The sequence below is a fragment of the Mastigoproctus giganteus genome, chromosome 3 (genome assembly GCF_048544385.1).
Source record: "Mastigoproctus giganteus isolate SK-2022 chromosome 3, ASM4854438v1, whole genome shotgun sequence".
Lineage (NCBI taxonomy): Eukaryota > Metazoa > Arthropoda > Arachnida > Uropygi > Thelyphonidae > Mastigoproctus > Mastigoproctus giganteus.
The window spans coordinates 20088727-20112913 of NC_143577.1; the positions used below are offsets into that span (position 1 = coordinate 20088727).

A 24187-nucleotide genomic window follows, 5' to 3' on the forward strand; every position below is an offset into this window, starting at 1 on the left:
AGGATAAATATAAAAAAGGCACCCAGGGTGGGTGGATCTATTCAGTTATATTAAAGGACAAAGCAAAGGAAGTAAACAAATCCTTAGCCATAATTATGAGAGCTTCTTTGGACTCAGGGGAGGTACCCATAGACTGGAGATGTGCAAATGTGACCCCAATTCACAAAGGATGATCAAAGGCTGCAATTAATTATAGACCTGTGAGTTTAACTTCTTTTCCAGGAAAATTAATGGAGACACTGGTTAAAGAAGCACTGCAGGATCATCTAGAAAAGACTTCAGTTATAGCTCGGAGACAGCATGGTTTTGTTAAGGGAAAGTCTTGCCTGACCAATTTGATTGGATACTATGATGCAGTCACAAAAGAACTGGATGCAGGGAATAACTTTGATATTATATATTTGGATCTTAGAAAGGCTTTTGATACTATTGCATATGGAAGAAGGCGCCACAAATTGGAGCAGTGTGGCATTGGAGGCAAATTGCTGCTATAGATAAAGGGATGGTTATTGTTATTTTTGGTTTTTAGGAGCATTAGCAACTAAGGCCATATTGCTCCGGGCGGTGGTCATTCCCTGACCTTTCCGCATCCTCCATATTTGGTGGTGACGGGCTCGAACCCCGGTCTAATCAAGAAGCGTGTGGTAATCAATGGTCTAATCAAGAAGAGAGTGGTAATCAATGGACGCTGCTCATCATGGACTAATGTTATTTGTGGAGTCCCTCAGCGTTCAGTGTTGGGTCTATTGTTTTCTGTATTTATAAATGATACTGATGATGGTATATCAAGCTTAATGTCCAAGTTTGCAGACGATACAAAAGTTGGTAGGGTTGTTAAGGACACTACTGATGCTATACTGCTGCAACAAGATCTGGAAAGGTTGAGCAGATGGGCTGAGAGGTGGCAAATGAAGTTTAACATTGACAAATGTAAAGTACTACATATGGGAAACAGTAACCCGAGAGTAACGTATCAACTCTGTTGTGCTACACTGACAGTGGGAGAGAATGAAAAGGACCTGGGGTTAATTGTGCAGGCAGATATGAAGTTTTCTCAGCAGTGCAGACGGGCTGCAAGAGTAGCTCATGGTGTCTTGTCAGTGATAAACAGGAATTTTTCTAGCAGGGATAAGGAGGTGACTATTCCCTTGTATAAGGCAATGGTCAGGCCACACCTTTAGTACTGTATACAGGTCTAGGGACCTCATTTCAAGAAGGATGTAGAGCTGCTGGAATGAGTACAGAGAAGGGCAACAAGATTAGTAATTGGAACAAAGGGTTGTTCTTACGAAGAAAGGCTTAAATTTTGCAAATTACAGTGTCTGGAGACTAGGCACTGGCAAGGTGATCTGATAGAGGTGTATACAGCCTTTAATGGTTTGAGCATGCTCAATGCCCATGGATTCATCCTCTTGCTCAGAATAATCACCTGAGAGGGCATAAATTCAAATTTGAGGAAAGACAGATGTAGGATAGATGTGCAGAAATTTGCCTTTAGCCAGCGGGTAGCTGGTTGGTGGAACAGACTTCCATCCCCTGTTGTGGAAGTTGATAGCCTAAATAAATTCAAGGCTCAGATGGACAGGTATTTCGAATGAATGGAGGGGTGAAATGGAAGTGAGTTTTTTTTTTTTTGGCTGATGCTGCATAAGCTTGCTTTCTTGCATCATATGACTCTACTAATGCTAAGAAGCTCTCAATAATTATGGCTAAGGGTTTCTTACTTGCTTTGCTGCCTCCTTTAATATAACTGGATAGATCCCATCCACCCTGGGTGCCTTTTCTATGTTTATCTTCAACAATTTCTCCTCCACTTTCCTCTCAGTTATTACAAAATCAACTAGCTCAATGCCAGAATTTATCTCATTTCTGGCATTCCCCTCCCTGAATAACTCCTGTGTGAATTTAGATGAAAAATACTCATTTAGTTTGTTTGCCACCTGAGCAGGATCATCAACAGTTGAACCATCAATATCCAGTGGACCAATCTGATTCATCCCTTTCCTTCTAAAATTTACATAGGTAAAGAACTCTTTGTTGAATTTCTTTGCATCCTTTGCCAAAGATTTCTCATAATTTGCCTTTGCCTGCCTAATCTCCTTTGTGACTTGGTTACAGACCAGCTTATATCTATCATAGGCTTCCATGTCACCCATTAATTTATATGTATCCCATGCATTTTTCTTCTCTACCGTATGTCTCATTAGTTAATCTGACATCCATTTAGGCCTAAACCTTGAACAATATTTCTTAGCTGATATGCAAAGCCTAGTAGTTTCCAAGATAAATTCTTTGAATGCTTCCCATTTTGAATTTGCTGTTGGTAAAATCATCAGTTGGTCCCACCGTATAGAATTTAAATACTGTCTCAGACCACCATAGTCGCCTTTACAAAAACAAAAACCCTTCCCTTTACCCCTGATGGTAGTTACCTCTGAGTAAATCCCTCTTCAGTACACTGTGATCAGTGCCACCTAGTGGTTCCTTTATCTGCAGATTCTTAATGCATGAAGAATCACTACTGATAATCAGATCAAGAGTATTACTCCATCTAGTTGCCTCCCGAACATGCTGATGTAGAAAACAATCATCCAATAAATCCACAAAAGCCTTGCTAGTGTGTGAGTGACCAACCCACAAATTCCAGTCAACATCTGGGAAATTAAAATCCCCCATTATAAGACTCTCTGATTTACTGGCCCACTCTATTTCCCTGTACAGTTCTTATTATACTCATCAGAGTCATTAGGCCTATAACACACTCCTACCTCAATTTTGATCTCCCAGTGCTTATGTCACACCAAACTAACTAGACAATGCAATGTCCAGCGATGTCAACTGGCTTCACTTCCTTGGATTTTATGTATTTCTTAACTAATAGCATAACCCCTCCTCCCTTCCTATCCTGTCTATTCTTCCTGTACACCCTTGTACTCCCCGAATTCCAGTTTTGCATTTCTTATATCTGTGTGACACCACGTCTCTGATATCCCAACAATATCTGCCTCTGATGTTTTGAGAAATACCTCAAATTCATCAAATTTATTTACCAAACTCTTAGCATTGGTGTATACGCAATATACATGCACCAGTTTCTGTCATATTTGTGCATACGAGCACTGTCAAGCGAATCTTTGATTTTTTTTTTACCACCAACACATTTTTCCCCTTTGGATTTAAATTTATTGTCCGGTGTCAAATTATAAAAACATCCTGTTTCATCATTGAAATCTTTCCTAATTTCTGCCCAAACCCGGCCAATCCAGTCATTTGCCATTATTAGATCTGCAAGTCAAGATTCTGTACTAATATTTGTATAAATGATGTTATGTTGGGTTTTAAATCAATCCAGCCAATCGTTGTTACATACAAAATTGTTGCATCCAAATTGTTTAGCAAATTTTCAAGTTTTCCGAGGCTTCAAGATTGGACAGCCTATTGAAAATCCAGCAGTTCTTTATATAGTGAGCCATTGAAGCAATGCTTCATTGATGTTTGCAACCTTTCACTTTCTAATTTTTTTTTTTTGGTTATGTTCTTTTCCAGTGCCAATATGTAAGCATGTTTATTCTTCCACATGTCGATACTGTTGAAGAGGACAAAGAAAACGTTTTAGAGACTTCAACATTTTTTGCGCCAATTTCTAACTCATGAATAATTTAAACTTTTTCATGAATCGAAGACACTTTTCCAAAGGAAGTAGACATGTTTCCGAAGGAAGGGTTCATTTCTAACTGATTTTACTTTAAAATGACAGTATAGTGATCTGAATATAAACAATTATTGTTTCCAAAATTCTTAGATGTCCTGAAATAAATTTATGGTTCAGTGAATACAAGACAATCTGTAAATAGGGTAATGCGACCATAGAAATTACAAGCAAAACACCAATGCACTATTGTATAGCCCCCCTTCCCCAAAAGGGCAGGATTAGGTCATAATCTGATGCGGGTAGTCATAAAAGCTAAGTTGCCCCTTTAATTTTTGTCTATTCCAAGAATTAGGTTTATCGCCTATCCGAGCAATTAAGAATGTTTGCATAGTTACTAAAATTTGTGCAGTATATCCATGTAGTACACCCTTTATAACAGTGAGCGACTGTATGGGAATATGCGTAAATTAAAATCATTACGGCTTTTTGCTCATTACAGATATGATGTCATTATTTCCATGCTTGTAATAACTAAGTTCAACTGTATATTATTATACTTCATCTATATTTTTCAATGTACTTAATCTTTCATACTTTTCAAGTATATTTTTCAATGTACTTAATCTATATTTTTCAATATAGATTAAGTACATATATATATATATGTATATATATGTGCTTAATCTATAGGCATGATTTCAGTTTTCTCCCCTCTTTACAGTATTTATTTATCCTCCCTTTAAAGAAGAGAAAGGATCATCTCGGAAACACCTCACTTTTAATTCATACCAATTTTGTGTGAACTGTACATGTAATATAATCAACTTTCAATTCTTCATGCATTATGACAATATTAATATGCAACTGTTAATGGTTTAAATTACATAATATGTAAATATCTGTTATTTAAGTAAAAGTTTAAGATATCAAATAAGTATCGGCTAACTGCTGTTAATTAATCTAATTTTTTTGCAAACAGAGTTTGTGTTATTTCTTTGCATTTGAAGATATAACTTACCTATGTTATTGATTATATACAACGTAGCAAATGTAATCAATGTAGGATCAAAAAGTTCCAGGACTGAATTTTTATTTTAAAAAATATAATATTTACAGATAAATGCATATTGAATTTTTTAAATTAATGATCTTGGCTATTTATAATTTTTTCTATTAGTTGCATAATAAGCAACTATTTTTTTTAAAGTTAATTTATTCATAGCTGGCATAACTTCTACTTTACTTAAAACTGTTGTAGCTTTTAATGAGTTCTTCAATTTGGTAAAAAAAAATAAAAACTGCTGGGTCAGGTGAATAAGGAAGACGTAAGCATTTAAAAGGTATTTGGAAATACATTCAAAAACTATTGTCACATGATGAACAAGGGCACTGTCGTGTAGTAATTTCCAATTTTTCCTTGTCTTCAGATCAAGTCTTCTGATTGCATCTTTCAAGTACCTAATGATTTCAAAGAACACAATCCTATTAACAGCATGATCTCCCAGCATAAATTCATAAAGAATTATGCCTTTATAGCCAAAATAATTCTAGCATAACATTTACCTTTATCCTTGTGAAACAAAATTTTTTCTATCAAGGAGACCTTCATTTAAAGGATCAATGTTTTATTCACAGGTCATAAAGAACACTCATTTTATCTTCTGTCACTATTGTTTTTAGAAATCCCAATTTGAATCAGTTCTTTTGAAGGTTCAGCTCTTACTTCCATCTGATTTGCTGTCAAAAATTTAGGAACTAAAAAATTTGTATAATCTTTTCATGTTTAATATATTAGATATGATAGCTTGGCAACTACCATACAATATTCCAACTTGAGAAATTGTCTTCAATTCTTACTTGATGTTTAATCAAAATAAAGCTTCTAACACGGGAAAAAATTTTTTTAATTGTTGATATGCAAGGTATTTCACACCTGACATCAACCTCAATTACATCACAGCCATCTTTGAAGTGCTTGTATCATTCAAGAATCCTATTTCTTGATAAAGCTTTTCCCTGCATGCATCAACAATCAATTCTACACTGATTTCCAGTGATTATTTCTACAACAGATTTCCTATCTGATTTCTTAAATGAAAATCAAAATTTTATAAATGTTTGTTCAAAAAGTGATATTCCAAAAAATGATTACACAAAATTACTTACCATCAACAACAGAAAAAAATAAACATTTCCACATGTGCAATCAAAATGCCACCTAATGTAAAAAAATTCTAAATGCACTAAGTTACATTCGGTATTCACATATTTTTAAGAAATTCAGTCCTGAAGTTTTTTGATCCTAATTTGTATACACCGATGAGGCAAAACATTATGACCAGCAAGTCATTATGCAAATCGAAGCAGCTGCAGGTAAACTGCGGCGCATGCGCGGGTCACACCACTGAATAAAAAACACCTGATACTGAGCTCCATTAATCAGTGTTACTCTTGTTCTTCAGATGGAAAAGGCAGCAGACTGAAGCGAGTTTGAAAAGGCCAAATTGTAATGGTTAGCCCATTGGGTCAGAGCATATCCAAAACGGCACGGCATGGCTGGTGGACATTGCAACGACGTACCATCAGGGTGAGTGAAGGCTCTCCCCGATGGTACGTCGCAACAGAAGGGCGACTGTGGCGCAACTCACCGGTAATTGGAATGCTGGCGATGGGAGTAATGTGTCACAACACACAGTACATCAAACCCTGCTGAAAATGGGGCTGCGTTACTGCAGGCCACTCCAAGTGCCCATGCTAACCACGGTTCACTGGCGACAGCACCTACAATGGGCATGCGAGCATCAAAACAGGACCTCAAGTGATTGGAAGAAGGTCATCTGGTCCGACGAATAACGTTTCCTGTTGCACCATGTGGATGGCTGGGTATGTGTGCATCGTTTATCTGGGGAAGTGATGGCACCTGGATGCACCATGGGATGAAAACAAGCCAGTGGCAGTGGTATCATGCTTTGGGTGATGTTCTGCTGGGATACCCTGGGCCCAGTTATCCATGTGCCGGGCACTCTGATGTCTACCTCCTACCTAAACATCATTGCTGACCAGGTACACACTTTTGTGGCAATGATCTTCCCCTCCGGTGGTTCTGTCTTTCAGCAGGATAATGCATCATGCCACACCGCCCGGATTGTTTGAGACTGGTTCGCGGAACATGAGGAAGACTTCCAGGTATTGCCCTGGCCTCCAAATTCCCCAGACATCAATCCCATCAAGCATCTGTGGTTTGGAACAGCAACGCCGATCTGCAGTGTCTCAACCATGGACCTTACAAGAGTTAAAGGATCTGCTGGTTACATGTTGGTACCAGATACCACAAGACACATTTAGAAATCTTGTAGCATCCATGCCTCGCTGGGTATGAGCTGTTTTGGCTGCACGTGGAGGACCAACATCATATTAGGTAAGTGGTCATTATGTTTTGGCTCATTGGTGTATATCTAACAGATTATCATTTTGATCCTTAAAAATAAATAGCATTAATAAACCTGACTATGGATAAAATAAATTTTACCTGGATGGACACTTTCAATGTACCACATCATCATAAAATAGAGAAAGATATCTATTAACATCATAATGATTACAGCCCACAAATTAAATTCATCATCTTCAACTGGGGATATTCCAATGTTAGACCACTGAACGCCAACTCCCACTTCCTCATAGAAAGCAAAGTATTTAGCACCCAAACCAAATGCTGTCGTTGAGAGTAAGCACTGTAACAAATAATCTTAATTATTATATAATTTATTCTGACATTGGAAAATGAGGTATACATTTTGCTTATATGTGAACATGTGGAAATGGAAATACAGTCGATTCTGGTTATTTGGGACACATCGGGACTAGTGCATTTTGGCCTGATTAAGCGGCTGCCCCAATCATGCAAAGTTTCATGTAAATAGTTAATATTACAATGGATCCCCGCTTTACATTTGATTTTCTGTACAATCAAATCACGTTACAATGGACTCACCATAGTAAAGTACTGTTCACTATACAATGTGTAGTGAACAGTACACTATACAATGTGTAGTAAAGCACCGGTCATTGCAATCGCATTTGTGAATTGAATTTTAATTCTATTTAGAAAAAATAGGAGGAATATTATCTACAGGCTATGAAAGTAAAGATATACCAAGCACAAATTTACACTTTATTACCTTACCAATTAAAAAATTAAATTATACGTGAAAATCAGAAGAGTATTTTCCATGGGTTAGCAAAATAAAAATAAATTTACACTTATGTGCATAGCTTAATTAATAAGTACTGTAATATGTACATACTAACTAGTTGATATTTCTGTTCACTAACATTTGTGGGTGGGGATTAAAATTTAAAACAGTAAAAAAGATAAGCAATCAATAACAAAGAACATGGCATGCACACACACAAATCGCAAGTAACATGATAGTCACAAGTGAGAATGGAGTAACAAGTCACAAAGCTTAAAAAATAGGAATGAAGAGAAGATTCTGAAAATTTGTTTTTTATACAATTGAAGATTTCATGGAAGGGGAAACACATTTCACCATAACGTGAAAACTCCCAGAATTCCAGCTATCAGTATTATCGCAAATTCAATAAGGTTGAGTTTACTATCCGTTTATAATCCGTTTATAATAGATTACACTAACCAAAAAGCCCAAGCCCAATAAACAGGGGACTGCTAATTGTTTTATGGTTGGGACCTCCAGAAGTCCAACTGAACCACGTGGTATGGTTGGAGACAGTCATAGGGTAATGTCAAGTGCTGCAGTCTCCTGTCCCGATTAAATGGCATGTTGTCCCAATTAAGTGAAGTAAACCCTGGCTATTTTCTCGATTGGGTTCTGTTCTTTAAGATTTGTCCAAATAAACGGCTGCCCTGATTAACCAGTGGCCCAAATAACCAGAAACCACTGTATATGAAAATGTAACAACGATTAATTCCCAAAACTTGATTAATTTTTCAGCCAAATCACTACTTTCAATTTCATTTAAAAATATAGTTCAAAATCATAGTACTGAACAAAAACATAAGCAAAACTAGAAAGAAACTAGAAAAAAAAAAAAAAAAAGAAGGTAAACTGCAGCCATTATTAATCCACTGCAGGATGGAAGCCTCCTCAACAATTCATGTTGAGGGAAATGGTCCATTGCAGGTTGGCAGATTGACCATATTTAACAGTCAGGGGTTTGAACCCCGGACTGCTTAAACAGCATGTGCTATATAGCATCAACTCTCTTTCCTATTGAATTAATGTTATATATATATATATATATATATATATTTTTATTTTTGTTACTAACCATGTAAAAATAACTAAAATACTTTTTAGAACATTAAAAAAAGCAAATAACTTTAAAATGCAGTTTTCTGCATTTCATAATATGCAATTTTCCTGTGTAGTAACACGTGATAACCTGTTAATTAATTATTATTATTAATTTGGAAGAAATGTACTGGAACACTCTTCCAGAAGAAAGGCGAATCTGTATTAAAAGTTTTATGAATTTTTATATCTAAAGGTTGGCATTTATGGTTTCACATTAATTTGTTAACACATCATCAGCTAATAATTCTGCAAAAAATAAAAAATAAAAATTACAGTAGGTAATAACAATTTTTTCATTTGAAAATGCTATCAAATGAAAGTGTAAACAGAAAAATTGTGATTGCCACACCAACATCACAGATACCTGCACCAGACAGTGCTACGTTCAAAATGGCATCACTTGTGGAGAAATCATTTTGTGTTCTCTGTTATCAAGTTACAAAATCAAGTGCTTCAGTGCAGTGATCATTCTAAACTAAATTTCACCAAAATCCACCAACTTGAGACTCCATCATTAAGTGGTATAGGCAGTTCATGGAGAGTGGATGCATCTGCAAGGGCAAAAGCAAAGGTTGTTCCAGCACCGATGTTGTGACTGTAAAATGTGTGTGGCAGGTGCATTTCAGGAATCCCCGCAAGTCAACTAACAAGGCCAGTTGGAAAGCTTGGGATTCCACAGAAATGTGTTTGGCATATTCTCAGAATACAACTCTCCACACATCCTTATAAAATTAATTTGTTACAAGTCCTAAAATCACATTAGAAAGTTGCTAGGTAAGAATTTTGTTGTAACATCCAAGAACTGTGTGATATTGTTAAAAATTTCACAGACAGATTAATGTTTACCGATGAAGCCATGTTTCATTCCAGTAGTAAAGTTAATCAACACAACATTTGTATTTGGGGAGTGAGAATCCATATGAAACTGAGGAACAGGAATGGGACAGTCTAAAATTAAATGTTTTCTGTGAAATATCCATGAAAAAGATTTATGGGCCCTTCTTTTTCACTGAAGACACTGTGAATGGAATTTCCTACCTTGATATGCTGTTTGAGTGGTTGCTGTCACAGCTGACACAAGATGTTAAACAACTTCATTTTGCAGTGATAGGGCACATTTACATAGGGAGATGCGAAAGTTTCTGAATGACAATTATTCCTGTTGCTGGATTGGCCAAGCTTTCCACGATGACAAACCTTTGCTGCATTGGCCGAGCTTTCCATGATGGCAAACCCTTGCTGCAAGATCGCTGGATTTCACTCCCTTAGATTTTTATCTGTGGGGTTTTGTGAAAGATTTCGTGTTTGTGCCCCCAAGATTTATAGGCCCTTCTTTTTCACTGAAGACACTGTGAATGGCATTTCTACCTTGCTATGCTATTTGAGTGGTTGCTGTCACAAGATGGAAACAACTTAATTTTGCAGCAGGATGGGGCTCCGCTGCATTTCCATAGCAAGATGCAAAAGTTGACAATTATTCCCGTCGCTGGATTGGCCGAGCTTTCCATGATGACAAACCTTTGCCACAAGATCATCGGATTTCGCTCCCTTAGATTTTTATCTGTGGGGTTTTGTGAAAGATTTGGTGTTTGTGCCCCTTCCAAAACCTGTCACTTTGCAAGAGTTGCAAGGACATATTACTGCAGCTATTGCTCAGATCGACAACAGTATGCTGGAGAAAGTGTGGCATGAATTTGATTACCACACTGATGTGTGCAGGGTCACATGTGGGACCCATATTGAAGGACTGTAAAGTAACTGTTAAAACCTTTGATATTTATGTAGCTTTTTATATATATAAAAATATGTAGTTACTTTCAAATAAACTGTCAAAGTTGTCAATGTTTTGACAAAAACACATCAAAACTCAAAAACTCTTAGAAAAATAAAACAAACATGAATTTTAATGAAATTCATTAAAAAATGTTTTTAAATGCATTTCATTAAAAAATTAAGTTAATTTTGTAAAGGGAAATTGTATTTTCTGCAAATTTTAGGGGAAAAACAAAATATCTCATTCAGCTAAAACACTTATGGCAATAATAAAAAAATAATTAAATGTTTCATTTACATAAGACAAGAAATATAAAGTTTATATTTTGGGAAATTTTTTGACACTGATATACTGACACTCATTGTATCAGTGTCAAAAATCATTGCCCAATAATTAAAGATTTAACTAGACTTCCTGAAAATTTACAAGCCAGTACATTATGGCAATATGTGTAAATAATCATACATGCTGTAAGTTGGAAGTGAAAAGAAGCAGGATTTGAAAACAATAAATCGCACTGACATCCTATTACTAGTTGAAAAAGAAAAAAATTGAATATTGGTAAGTTGGTCGGTTGGAAAAACTTTTAAGATGCCCTAACCATGTTTAACAGCTGCACATACCAAACTGAATGAGCTTCCAGTGGGTTTGTGTGGAAAAGATGCATTCCTGGTTTTAATAATGTTAAAATTTTTTATGTGTAATAACACAGCACTGATTTCTTCCACAAGAATAAATATGGCAACAGATTGTTGTCTAATATAGTAAATGTAGCAGTAATGCTTTGTTCAGAAAAGTTAATTTTGAAACGACTGTTATTTTAGTGTAAATAACATTGCAATGATAAAAGAAATTAGTGTTGGACTTACATTTATTAACAAAGGCTGATTAATCCTTTCTTCTGAAAATGTTTGTGTGTTTATTTTAACACTCCTTTGTAAGGAAAAATAATATGCTCTCTCAGCATTGAAGGTTAACTGTAAAAAACTGTAATGGCACTAACGATAATCTAGAGTAAGAGAGAAAACATGATTATCACTAGTACAAAAATGTGGTTCATGTGGTGATGTAAAGGTGCATTATAATATGGAAATGAAGAAGAATGTAAAAACTGAAGTAGAACAGAACAGCTGTGATCATTGTAAAATATTTACCACAGTAAGGTAAAGTCTAATACTTGATTAATGTGTGCAAGATTAATACTGAGTTAGTATTGCTGAGTCTTGTTTTCAATACTGTTTTGAAGAGAATCCATAAAGTAATTTCTTACGGTGAAGAATGCAAGTATTTGAAGTAATGTGGATTGTCTGGTTGATGCATTCCCAGCATTACACAATATGTATACATATTTTGTACAAAATATGTACAAAACTACATATTGTGGTTTTGTACGTTTCTTACACAATAAGATGAATATTGTTCCCACTAGAAGCAATGATCATTAGAGGAATGCATTAAAGTTATACTAGAGATATTTTATTAGCATTATCAAAAGTGTTTGTGCTTATAAGAACATTTTATCTAAAAATGAAATAACTCACAGCTAGAGATTTTAGCCAGGCAGGAATGTGGTCATGAGCAGCTTCTTCACGAACAGCAATGTACATGTATGGTACATATGTTAAGAAATATACAATTCCGGCAAAGGCAGCAGCTAGTTTAGCTTTTGAATACAGTACACTCACAAGAAACCTACAGATAAGAGTAAAATAAAGTCTAACTATAACTTTCATATAAGAGAAATAAATAACAGAGAATTTCTAAAATATTCCTTCATTAGGCTTCAACTTTCATTTAATAAACTTTCATTAGGCTTTATTTATTACTGTATATGCAGCACCTCAGTAGTAACCTAAAAGCAAACTCACACCTAAACTTACATTTCTTTCAGGTTATTACATTTTAATTTTATTTCTTTGTTAAAGGCAAAATTCACCTATTTTACATGTTATTATTATCATTTAATTTATGTAAACTCCTCCAGCTGGCTGTACCATTAGACTTGAATTTCCGTAGATTGTAATTTTCAAGAAATATGTATGAAGGAAAGTTGTTCCAGAAAACAGAAGTTGAATGAATAAATGAGGAGAAAAAAAGTTGGTGCAGTGAGTTTGAAGGTGGACAGTAAAAGGATGTTGACTGGTTGTGGAATGTGTTCGGACTGCTTTGGAAGAGAAAGAGAGAATTATAAAAGCCAATTCAGAATAATGGTGCCCATGAAAGTATATAAAAATGCATGCAGCAGAAACAGAATGACTATGAGACAGAGTGGAGAGACTAGACTTTGTTAGAGATAAGTCATTAATTAGCCTAGCTACCCTCTTTTGAATTGAATCTGGAAGCAAGAGAGGTTTTTGGGGTACTGCTTGAGATGTGGGAACAATATTCCATGGTAAAGCAAATTTGCAATTTGTACAAAGTGAACAGCTGTGTGGAAGAAAAGTAAAGCCGACAGTGAAAGAGAAAACCCAGTTTTTTAGATGCAGAAGAAACAACATTTGTAATGTGCTTATGACAAGGGAGATTATAAGTCAGGGTAATCACTAATAGAGATATATGATCTTGCCTAGAAATCAGAGTGTCGTTGAATATAAGCACAGGAGCAAAAGGATCCTCTTTGTGAGACATAAGAGAGGGCTGAGTTTTAGAAGGAATCAAATTAAGTTATTTTTGCCCCCACTGGAGAATTACCCGGAGATCAGCATTTAAGAAATTGCTATTGGATATTCAAGAAGTTGAAGCTCTTTGTGCAGGGCAAAGTTTCTCAACCTGGAAAGTGGAATGCAATGTGCTATTATCAGCAAAAGTGTAGACAGGATTTCTGGTCAATGGAAGAAGATCATTAATATACAAGAGGAAAAGAGAGGGTAAAAAAAAAAAAAAAAAAAAAAAAAACGGCGAAGGTAAAGAAAGCCAACACAAGAACGACGAGAAATGTCGGATAACTTACGCGGAAAATTAGTTTCCCGATATGGCACTCTAGCGCTGCTCGCACAGTAAACAGATGGTAGGTGTTATCGGTCTGGAGCAAAGTCGAGAACGATATATTGATTCACAGATAGGCATAGCAAACGATGTGCTGATTGGTGCACAAACACAACACACGATAACATCGGTTTAGTATCACTTTAGTAGCAGTCAGAAGCACTAATGGTAACTTGCCCTAACGAACGCTTTCCATAATGGTGAAAAAAGGTCAGGTTACCTCCACTTGAATCCCATGGGAGCTTGACCCCCTCCCGAAGTGGAGGGGGTAAAATACAGTCATTAAAAAAAATTTAACAAGAAAATAAAAATACAGTCATAAAAAAATAAATTTTTTATGACTGTATTTTTATTTTCTTGTTCAATAATATGCCCTAATGGTGAAAAAAGGTCAGGTTACCTCCACTTGAATCCCATGGAAGCTTGAACCCCTCCCGAAATGGAGGGGGTAACCTAACCTTTTTTTCTTTAGAATCATAGGTGGATTAGTGCATAAATTGTTTATTAACAAAATATTATTTTTTTATTACTGTACTTTTATTTTTAAGGTCAAATTACAAAATATAATGAAAAATAAAGAAATCTTTTTTCCTTTTTTTGTAACCAAATCAACAGTATAGTAAAAACACTCATGAACTCCAAAAATCTGCTTTTAATAATAAGAAAAAAACATAATGAAGAAAATAAAAATGAACAGAATGAAACTTTTATTAATTTAGTTTTCATCAAAAAATCAACCAACATTTTATTTTTCTTACAAATTTCTTCCATATCATCATTCTTCTCTTCCTTGGTGATTCCTTTCTGGTCTCTCTCTCTCTCTCTCTCTCTCTCTCTCTCTCTGTCAGAGTAACTCGGGAATGTTTTTTTTTGGCTGGTGCAGCATAAGCCTCAGGCTTATGCTGCACCATATGGCTGATAATAATAATAATAATTTTTAAAAGATTCATCGCTACTATTACCTGTTTACTGTTCATCACAAAACTATTATGCACTGTTCTTTACTCATAAATACACATTATAATGCCAAATAATGACTACACAGTAGCTTGTCATCTGTCGCGCCCACCACCAATCATTTCATCGTTTGCCATGCCTACCTGTTAATCAATATATCCTTCTCGACTTCGGCTCCAGACCGATAACACCTACCATCTTTTTTTATTATCGAGCGAGCAGTGCTAGAGTCCGGTGTCAGGAAACTAATTTTCCGCATAAGTTAGCCGATGTTTCTCGTCATTCTCGTGTTGGCTTTCTTTACCTTAGCCAAAAAACTAAACCTAGGGGAACACCAGCATTAGGGGAAAAGTTACACAGAAGACAGAGCCATCTACCATCACCTGCAGTGAGTGGTCAGAGAGAAATTTGGATACCCAATTATAAAAAGCAGTTGGCTAACCATAAGATAGAAGCTTATTTAGATCTTTATGCAAAAACACGATCAAAAGCCTTTGAAATAAAGAGAGCAACTGCTGAGTTTCACCAAACCTTTCCATTGATTTTGTCCAAGAAGGGTAGCATAAGCCAGAATATCACCAGTTGTTCGACATTGATGGAATCAATACTGGGGGCTATCATTAATCAGATGGAAAGTTTCTATATAGTTTAAGAGTTGGTGGTTAATTTATTTCTCCATTACTTCAAAAAGAGTAGAAATGCAACAGGTTGATAACTGGATGGGAAGGAATTGTAACCTATTTTAGGCTGGATATGAGCAAATTTTCCAAGGAGAAGGGAAAACATCTTTGGAATAAGAAAGTGAAAAAAAGGTGATAGAGAACAGGAGTAGAGCACAGACTGTGAGAACAAGTAGAGGAATACCATCAGGACCTGGAGCTTTCTTAGCATAAATGTTAAAAATCCTTTTGAAGGAAGACCACAGGAGGCACTGAATGCAGTGTACTGGGTATTGTAGGAGGTGATGTACCAAGATCATCAATACATGAGTTGGAAGAAAAGTAGGACGCTAGCAGGTCAGCTTTATCTTTGGTTGAAGTGGCAATAGAACCATCTGGTTTTCAAAGAGGTGGAAATAGAGATGTGCAAAAGTTGCAGCCAATGTCTTTGGCAAGAGACCAGAATGCTCGACTACCATTTGGGCAAGAAGCAAGTTTTCTACTCTTAGCCTGTTCGAAATCTAGTTTGGACTGATCAATAACTACTTTACAACTGTTGCAAGCTTTGGTGTAAGCAGAAAATGAACCTGGAGATTTGGATACAAGCCAATTGCAATATGCAACATTCTTATCTTGATCAGCCTTAACACATTTTGCAAACCAAGATTTAGATAAAGGAACAGGTTTTAAGGTGGAGTGTGAATAAAGAATTTCATCCCATATAAGAATAATTTCATTGACAAGAGCTGAGCAAACGTTGACATAAGATTTGAAACTGTAATCCAACCAAGGTAAAGAAGAAAAGAAATCTTGCAGATTATCCTATTTTGCATTCTTGTAATGCCAAACAACCTGAGATTAAGAGTGACCACAAGAGAAAGGCTCCACTGGAGAAGAAACTATCACCAAGTTGTGATCTGAGGTGCCTAGAGAATCACTCACCTTGACCGTGGACTTAGAACTTAGAAGGGTTGTTTGCAAAAAAAGATCAAACGTGTTAGCTGGATGCTAGACAGTCCACCGGATCAAACCTATTGGTTTGATCCGGTGGACTATGATGTTCATTGTCACCTCAAAAGACATCAACAATACTGCATGATGGAAGAGATGGGAGTTGCCAGAGATTTGCTCTGGAGACTAAACATGGGTTCCACCACTTCAAGTCTCCAATAAGCAACTTGGTGGTATTTGCACCAGTTGATGGGAATCATCTACCACCTAGTTTGCCTGATAACACAGAGGGGTGGCATCCTTGTGAACCAACATAAGAAGGGTTTGAGGTGGCTGGTCACAAGTGGTGGTCACCTCCAGTATGCTAGGTGTTGTTTCAGGCCTTGCTCATGGAGATTATACCAGTCCCATCATTGTGAAGGTTAAAGCAGAGGATCTGACTGTCACAGATCAACTGAACTTTGCCAAAATCAATTCCAATTGACTCAAGTGGCACCCGAATATCAATGATACATGGTCAGGCGTAATCCTCTGATGATAATGTATCAAATTTTACTTTGGCTGATATCAGATTTATTGCATATTTGCTTTATTTCCCCTTTTTGAACCTTAGCCAAATTAACCTACCCCTATCTGATGCGAGATTCTGTTAACTTATTTTTGATGTAATTTTATTTTACAGGTTACTATATTTTGGCCATATTTTCCTTTTGCTTTTGGCTGTCTGTGTAACTTATTATTATAGATATATATTTACTTTTGCGTTCTTTGCTGCTGCTTTGTGCACTTTGTCATATCCAGGTTATTTTTATTTTTCCACAATTTATACAGTTGTTAATTTATTAATATTTTATATATATACATATATACATATATATATATACATATATATATACATATATATATATATATATATATATACATATATATATATATATATATATATATACATATATATATTAATTGGGGAAGAGGTGATCTGGATTAAGCAATAATCCAGATTAGTGAAGCAAAAGATATCCCTAAAAGATAAAAAACTTAGAACACAAATAAAAATATATATATATATATCACTGAGAGCCTTTATTTAAAAACTATAAAAGGACAATACATTTATCCATCGATAGAAGACTCAGAATTTGTACAACTGACTCTCGGATTTACCAGGATCAGATTAACTGGGACACTTCAAGACTCCAAAGTTAAAAAAAATAAAAAATAAATATATATATTAGGTCAAGGTCCCAACAGATTTTGGTTTGCGAGTGGTGGCGAAAATTTTGGGCAGGAAGCATTACTGGTAATTAAGGCCTAACTAACTGGCTAGTCATAGTTGTACTAGCAGTTGTTGGATCGCCTATAGTTCCATGTTAACTATTAACATGGGATCAAGTTAACAAAAATATAAATGTAAAGTTTGGAAAGATTAGAGATTTAAAGAAGGAGAGAGGAAATAAAGGAAATTATTAAAGATTAAGTCAAGAAAGGTTAGAAATATAGCTAGGGAGAAATTAGGAAGGCGACTCTCTCTCTCTCTCTCTCTCTCTCTCTCTCTCTCTCTCTCTCTCTCTCTCTCTGTCTGTCTGTCTGTCTGTCTGTCTGTTCCTCCCTCAGGGGCTTTGAGCAGATAGATAGCCATACTAAAAGAATGTCTCGTGCATATCCGTTTCTATAGTCTCAATAACAGTTTTGCTTTGTAAGTACTCATGTTAAGTTATGGATGTCCTTTATTAATAAGTCAAATAAAAGCAAATAAATTTTATAAACTGTAAAATTTTTGGTTAAATTTAGTTTTAAATTTTGGATTATTATTAGCTGCAAACAGATTGAGGCCCAAAGCCCAACGGGTATGAATCAGAGTAAATATAAAAAGTATATAGGTATTTTACCTTTGATCAATATAGCTGGAGGTTTGTGTGGAAAAGGATGTGCAAGTTGCCCAGGAGCCACTTTATAGGCACCATCTGGTCTAATTTATTGGTTGGTCTGTTTTTAATTATATATGTTTAAGAGAGGGTTAATTTGTGATTATGCGACCTGTGTCAAATTTGTAATCGATGGTTAGGGATTATGGTGAATACCTATATAGATGTTTAGGTAAATACAATTTAAGAATTACATTTTTTTTTTTTTTTTTTTGTAATGTTATCCACATGTCCAGTATTTATATTTACTCTGATGCATACCTGTCAGGCTTTGGGTCTCAATCCCAGTTTGCAGTTAATAATAATCCAAAATTTAAAACTAAATTTAACCAAAAATTAACAATGACAGTTTATAAAATTTATTTGCTTTTATTTGACTTATTAATAAAGGACATCCATAACTTAACATGAGTACTTACTTACAAAGCAAAACTGTTATTGAGACCAGTGGTTCTCAACCTTTTTTCGCTCGTGGCCCACTTCTGCGTTTCATTCACCTCTGTGGCCCCACCTCTCATATTGTTTAATTATAATAAATATGTACAAGCAAGTTTTTGTATATCTGGTTGCAGCATTGTTAGAGATAATCGAAGATCACCTCTCTTCACAATATCCAGATGGTTATGAGCTTTTGAGAGCAGATGAAGAACTCAACTAAATCCAGATTCAACAAGACGTGATGTGGGAAATCTGATAAAAAACTATTTTGTCTTCTCCCAAATCTGTGGAAAGTTATTTGAAATTTAACTCCTTACCCAGAAATGTTTGTCATTTTTGAATCTAGCTTGGGCTGTTATATCACTTTGCAGTTCAATAAGACATTCTTGTAATACGATTTCAACATCAATCGCAATTACCTGAAATAGATCCACCACCCAGTCCAGGATAGTCATCTCTAGCAGGTCACTGAACCAAAATGGCATATCATTATACAAATTCTTGAAATGCTCAATATATACAAAAAAGGTCATCGTCTTGCAATTCTGTCGAGTGGCCAATGAAGGAAATTCCATTAACTCGTGACATCCAATATTACTCCAGAATAGTTTGAGTTTTCCAAGAAAAGCTGTAATAGCTTCTTTGCAAGGTATAAGATTGCAGTTTTTCCTTGCAACTGTTTGTTCAACAAATTCAGCTTTTCAAATACATCTGATAGATAAAATATGTCACACTTAGCAGCACAATCTGTTCTCCAAGCTGCTTATCACTTAGAAATGATAAGATAATGCCCCACAGTCCAATAAAACGATGAAGACAATTACCTTTTGATAGCCATTGGACTTCTGTATGGATTAATAGGTGTTCAAATTCTTCCTCATTTTCTTCACAAAGTTGTCGAAACAGACGATTCTGAAGTGCATTTGATTTGATGTGTTTACGGATTTTATCACATATTTTAGAAAAGAAATATGGTAACTTTGGGCCTTAGTGTTAATCTAATGCAATTCTGCACCAAGCTGTTCAAAATCTCCCATAATTGTGTGTATCAATAGATTATAACTGGAGAGAAAGGAAGTGAATGAAATAGTTTTAAAAATGAATTTGATAGTATGAACCAGAGCTGTAATGCTCAATACATTCTACATTGATATCAATATTTGTAAAATAATAAGAGGTTTACCTCAATATGATACGGAGAACACTTCCGTATGATACTCTCCAGCAATTAAAACAAAAAAAATCTAAAATCTTACATTAAAAATTACATTAATTAATTACATTAAATTAAAAATCAAATGAACACAATTAAAAATCAAATGAACACAATTAAAAAATCAATCTAATATAATTAAAAATTAAATTAATTAATTAAATAAAATTTAACGAAAAAATTGCAAAAAGATTTTCCTTCCTGAAGCTGACAATGCTTTTCGACCATATGCCATGATCACAGGAACGAAAATTACCAAATAGGGGTGCGCATAAAACTTAAATAGAGATTATTTGTCTTCATGCATGCACGTAAAAGCCCACAAATCGGAGATTAGAAATGGCTGGCGAAGATTAACAGAATTCTCATGTAATTTAATTTCGATAGTTTCGGAAATTAATAGTCTAGCACAATTACGTTGGACACTAAGTATTTTGGCCTCGTTAAATAAAAAAGTATGTTCTTCATTAACAGCATGAAAGGCTAATTCTGACGCTGCTGAATGAAAAGCACGAACTGAGGCTGCGTGTTGATTAACACAAAAATTCAGAGGAAAACGCATAGAACTTTGGTACAACAAGTTGCAATCTCCGCAAGAAATGTTGTATACCAGGTCATTTATTTACGTTGCGAATGAGGAAAGGACTGAGCAATTTTTCAGTATAGTGTGTAGTTTCCGTGTTGGCCTAGCAACAATTTTAAATTTGGTATCTTTAAAGAATCTGTTAAGCTGTTTGTGCCACTGTTCAACATATGGGACAGAAATAAAGTATTTTTTTAATATTACGATTGTTGGTTGATGTAATATTTTGTATCGTATCCCTAGCTTGTACCCTAATTCGGTTTATTGTAGCAAGGGGATAACCCCTGTTTAAGAACCAGCTGGTTAATATTTGTATTTCTGAGCCCAAAGCAGATTCCGTCGTTGAACATTTATAGGCATTTAGAAATTGATTAAAGATAATAGATCTCTTGTAGGAGAATGGGTGATAGCCATTATAATGTAGAAGCATGCCAGTGTTTGTAGTTTATGATAGATGTTAAATTGGATTTTATTTGTGTCCTGACTAAGTGTGAAATTTAGAAAATTTAATGACTTTGTATCTGTACCCTTTCCAATGTAAAATTCAATAACACTAAGATGGGGGACTTTATTACAATAGCAAGGGCATCATGCAAACATCCTCCCAATTTTTTTGCAACCAAATTTTGATGGTGGACCATGCAGTGTATGCAAAAATCTTCAGGCACAACATTTTGTTAAATTTAAATAAGCAATGAATCCTCTGTATCTACCTACCATCAAAGTAGCATCAGTTGCACAAGCTATTATATTTTGTAGTGGATTACTGTTTTCCTTGAAATAAGACACCAAAGGTGAGACAATATTTGAAGGAGTTATCCTTCAAATATTGTCTCACCTTTGGTATATTGAGCTTTCTGGCAAAAAGCATTTCCTCATTAAGCTGGTCATCATTGAAATATGTTATCAGAAGGGCTTCATTATCGCATAGAATACCAGTACTTGGAATTCCCGATTGTGGTTTAAGTACAATAGGTTCTGCCCCTTCTAATTAAGGTACACCAAAACAAGGATATTGAGTTACTGTGTTATTATAGGTACTGACCATTTTGTATTTTTATATCTTTTTTATATTAGTAATAATTTTATTTTAGAAGTGAACTTTTCGTGGCCTTTAACAGTTTCTATGGCCCCCCCCAATTTACAATTTTTACCTGTGGTCCCTCAAAAATAAGGCATGACCCCCATTGAGAACCACTGATTGAGACTACAGAAATGGGTATGCACAAGACATTCTTTTAGTATAGCTATCTATCCGCTCAAAGCCCCTGAGGAAGTAACAGAGAGATGGCAATGTGAAAGAAAGTTACCTTCCTAATTTCTCCCTAGCTATATTCCTAACCTTTCTTGACTTAACCTTTAATAATTTCCTTTATTTCCTCTCTCTTCCTTCTTTAAATCTCTAATCTTTCCAAACTTTACATTTATATTATTGTTAACTTGTTCCAATGTTAATAGTTAACATGGAACTATAGGCGATCCAATAACTGCTAGTACTACGGCTAGCCAGTTAGTTAGGCCTTAATTACCGGTAATGCTTCCCGCCCAAAATTTTCACCACCACTTGAAAACCAAAATCTATCGGGACCTTGACCTAATATATCAATGCACATATAATGTTTAATTGTTTATCCTACAATAGCATTAATGCAGCATTGTTGCAACTGAAAATTTAACAAATATAGAACATTGGCTTAAAAGTGGTGTTAAAAAAAAAAACATATATATATATACACATATATACAGTCAGTCCTCGTATAACACGTGTTTATACGACATGAATTTGATCATACAGATTTATAAATAGGAGAACGATATCGTGTATAACACAAACCAAATTCGCTTATGCACGATTCGCCTTTGTGTTTACAAGAAATGGCAGTCGAACGCGGAATCACCCCAACTGAACGCAGCACGATAGGAATAAAGAGAAGATTCTGAAAATGTATTTGTGTTTTTTTATATCAGTAAAGGGGAAACACATTTCACCACCATAAGGTAAAAACCCCCACAATTCCAGCTATCGGTATTATCGCAAATGCAATTAGATTGAATTTACTACCAGTTTATAAAAGATTCCACTGGCAGAAACGCAACTGGAAATTGATTTTATTGTTTTATGGTAGTAAACCCCAGAAATGTGCTTTAGTAAAATGTGAGGTGTTTAATAGTGTATCTCTGCCTTTATGGTGTTGTTTATTCAGTTGCTACACGCGCGCAGCCTTGTTTGTGTATCAAGCGTGCCTCCTCATTTTGTAATTGTGCTTTATTCCCTAAAAATTAGTAAAATACTTAAAAGGTGTGAAAAGGAAGCATCCTGGTGAAGACACTGCAGATTCAGAGAGAAAAAGAAAAGCAATATCGATAAACAGAGGCGGACTGGGTCAAAAATTCTTACCCGGGAAAATCTGTAGTGGCCTCATACTATGGTTTATGGCCAAAATCACACCGGCCTCCGGAGTTTCCCCGGTAAGGCTTATGGCCAGTCCACCTCTGTCAATAGAGAAAAAAGATGTAATTGTGAAACGCTTTGAGCGAAATGAAAGACCATGTGATATTGCACGTGCTACAGGCCTAAATGGGGCAATGCCGAGAATTAGAAAGATGCATAAAAACAACTTTCATAGCAGGAACAAGGAACAACTCAAAGTGTAATTAAAATCCATTAGATCAAGACACAAAGAATTGGAAGAGATGAAACGGCTGTCATCTGTTTCGATAGAAAATCAAACAAAAAACAAGTTTGCTTACGATAGAAGCAAAAGCATCAGCAATATTTTATTACATAATAGTCGTAATAAAATACGTAAGTATTTTATTACGATAATTTGTGTTTGGTAATGTTTTGGTTACAATTGTGTGTTCAATCTTGGGTGGTTGGCACCTAACCCTATTTTTCCCATAGGGCCTGTTGTTTATATTGCACAATTTTGCATTGCACGAGGGTTTCTAGGAACACAACTATCGTGCTGAATGTGTATATATATATATATATATTTTTTGTGTTTTTATTATTTTAGTTAGTGTCTAATTGATTGTTTTTAATTTGTCCCTTGCTACGTTAATGTCATTGCCATGGGCAATTGGACTATTATACGTGCTTGATATATTTTAGTTTGATTGCTTAGATTACTTAAATTTTGGTGTCTATTTTCTATAGGGTATTAAGGTGTATCCTGAACAGGAGATTTAGTTAGCATTTTTAGTCTAACCTATTCCTAGGGGTCTGTGTTCAAATTATATAATAACTAATGAAGTTAGTTATAATTATAATTATTTAACTTTAATTAATAATATTAATCAATACTAACTAACATTCCCTTACCTGGTCATCTATCCGCTACTTCATCTGGGGCTTTGAGCGGATCGATAGCCAGTTTTAAAGGAATGTCTCATAATTACCCGTTTCTGTTAACTCATCAGTTTTGCCTTATTAGTGAGATTATTTTGCTCTTTTAGATTATTTAATTCATTGAATAAGGATAGTTTTATGTCAATTTGTCTTTCAGTTTAATTTTAATTTTTGAAAATTTTTTATGCTTAACTTCGGATTCGGCAAACTGGTAGAGGAGAAACAAAGCCCAAATAAGGCAAAACTGATAAGGAGTTAACAGAAACGGGTAATTATGAGACATTCCTTTAAAACTGGCTATCGATCCGCTCAAAGCCCCAGATGAAGTAGCGGATAGATGACCAGGTAAGGGAATGTTA

General features: G+C 35.2%; 1 protein-coding gene across 1 annotated transcript in view; it reads right to left on the reverse strand.

Annotated features, from left to right (window-relative positions):
• Positions 1–24187, reverse strand: part of LOC150087777 (ATP-binding cassette sub-family A member 2-like) — a 487681-nt gene that overhangs the window by 222401 nt on the left and 241093 nt on the right. Inside the window, exons 19-20 of the mRNA XM_090369199.1 lie at positions 12307–12457; positions 7182–7386 (exon numbers count right to left, since the gene is read on the reverse strand). Coding sequence (XP_090225325.1) covers positions 7182–7386; positions 12307–12457 — 356 coding nt within the window. The remainder of the gene's footprint in view (positions 1–7181; positions 7387–12306; positions 12458–24187) is intronic.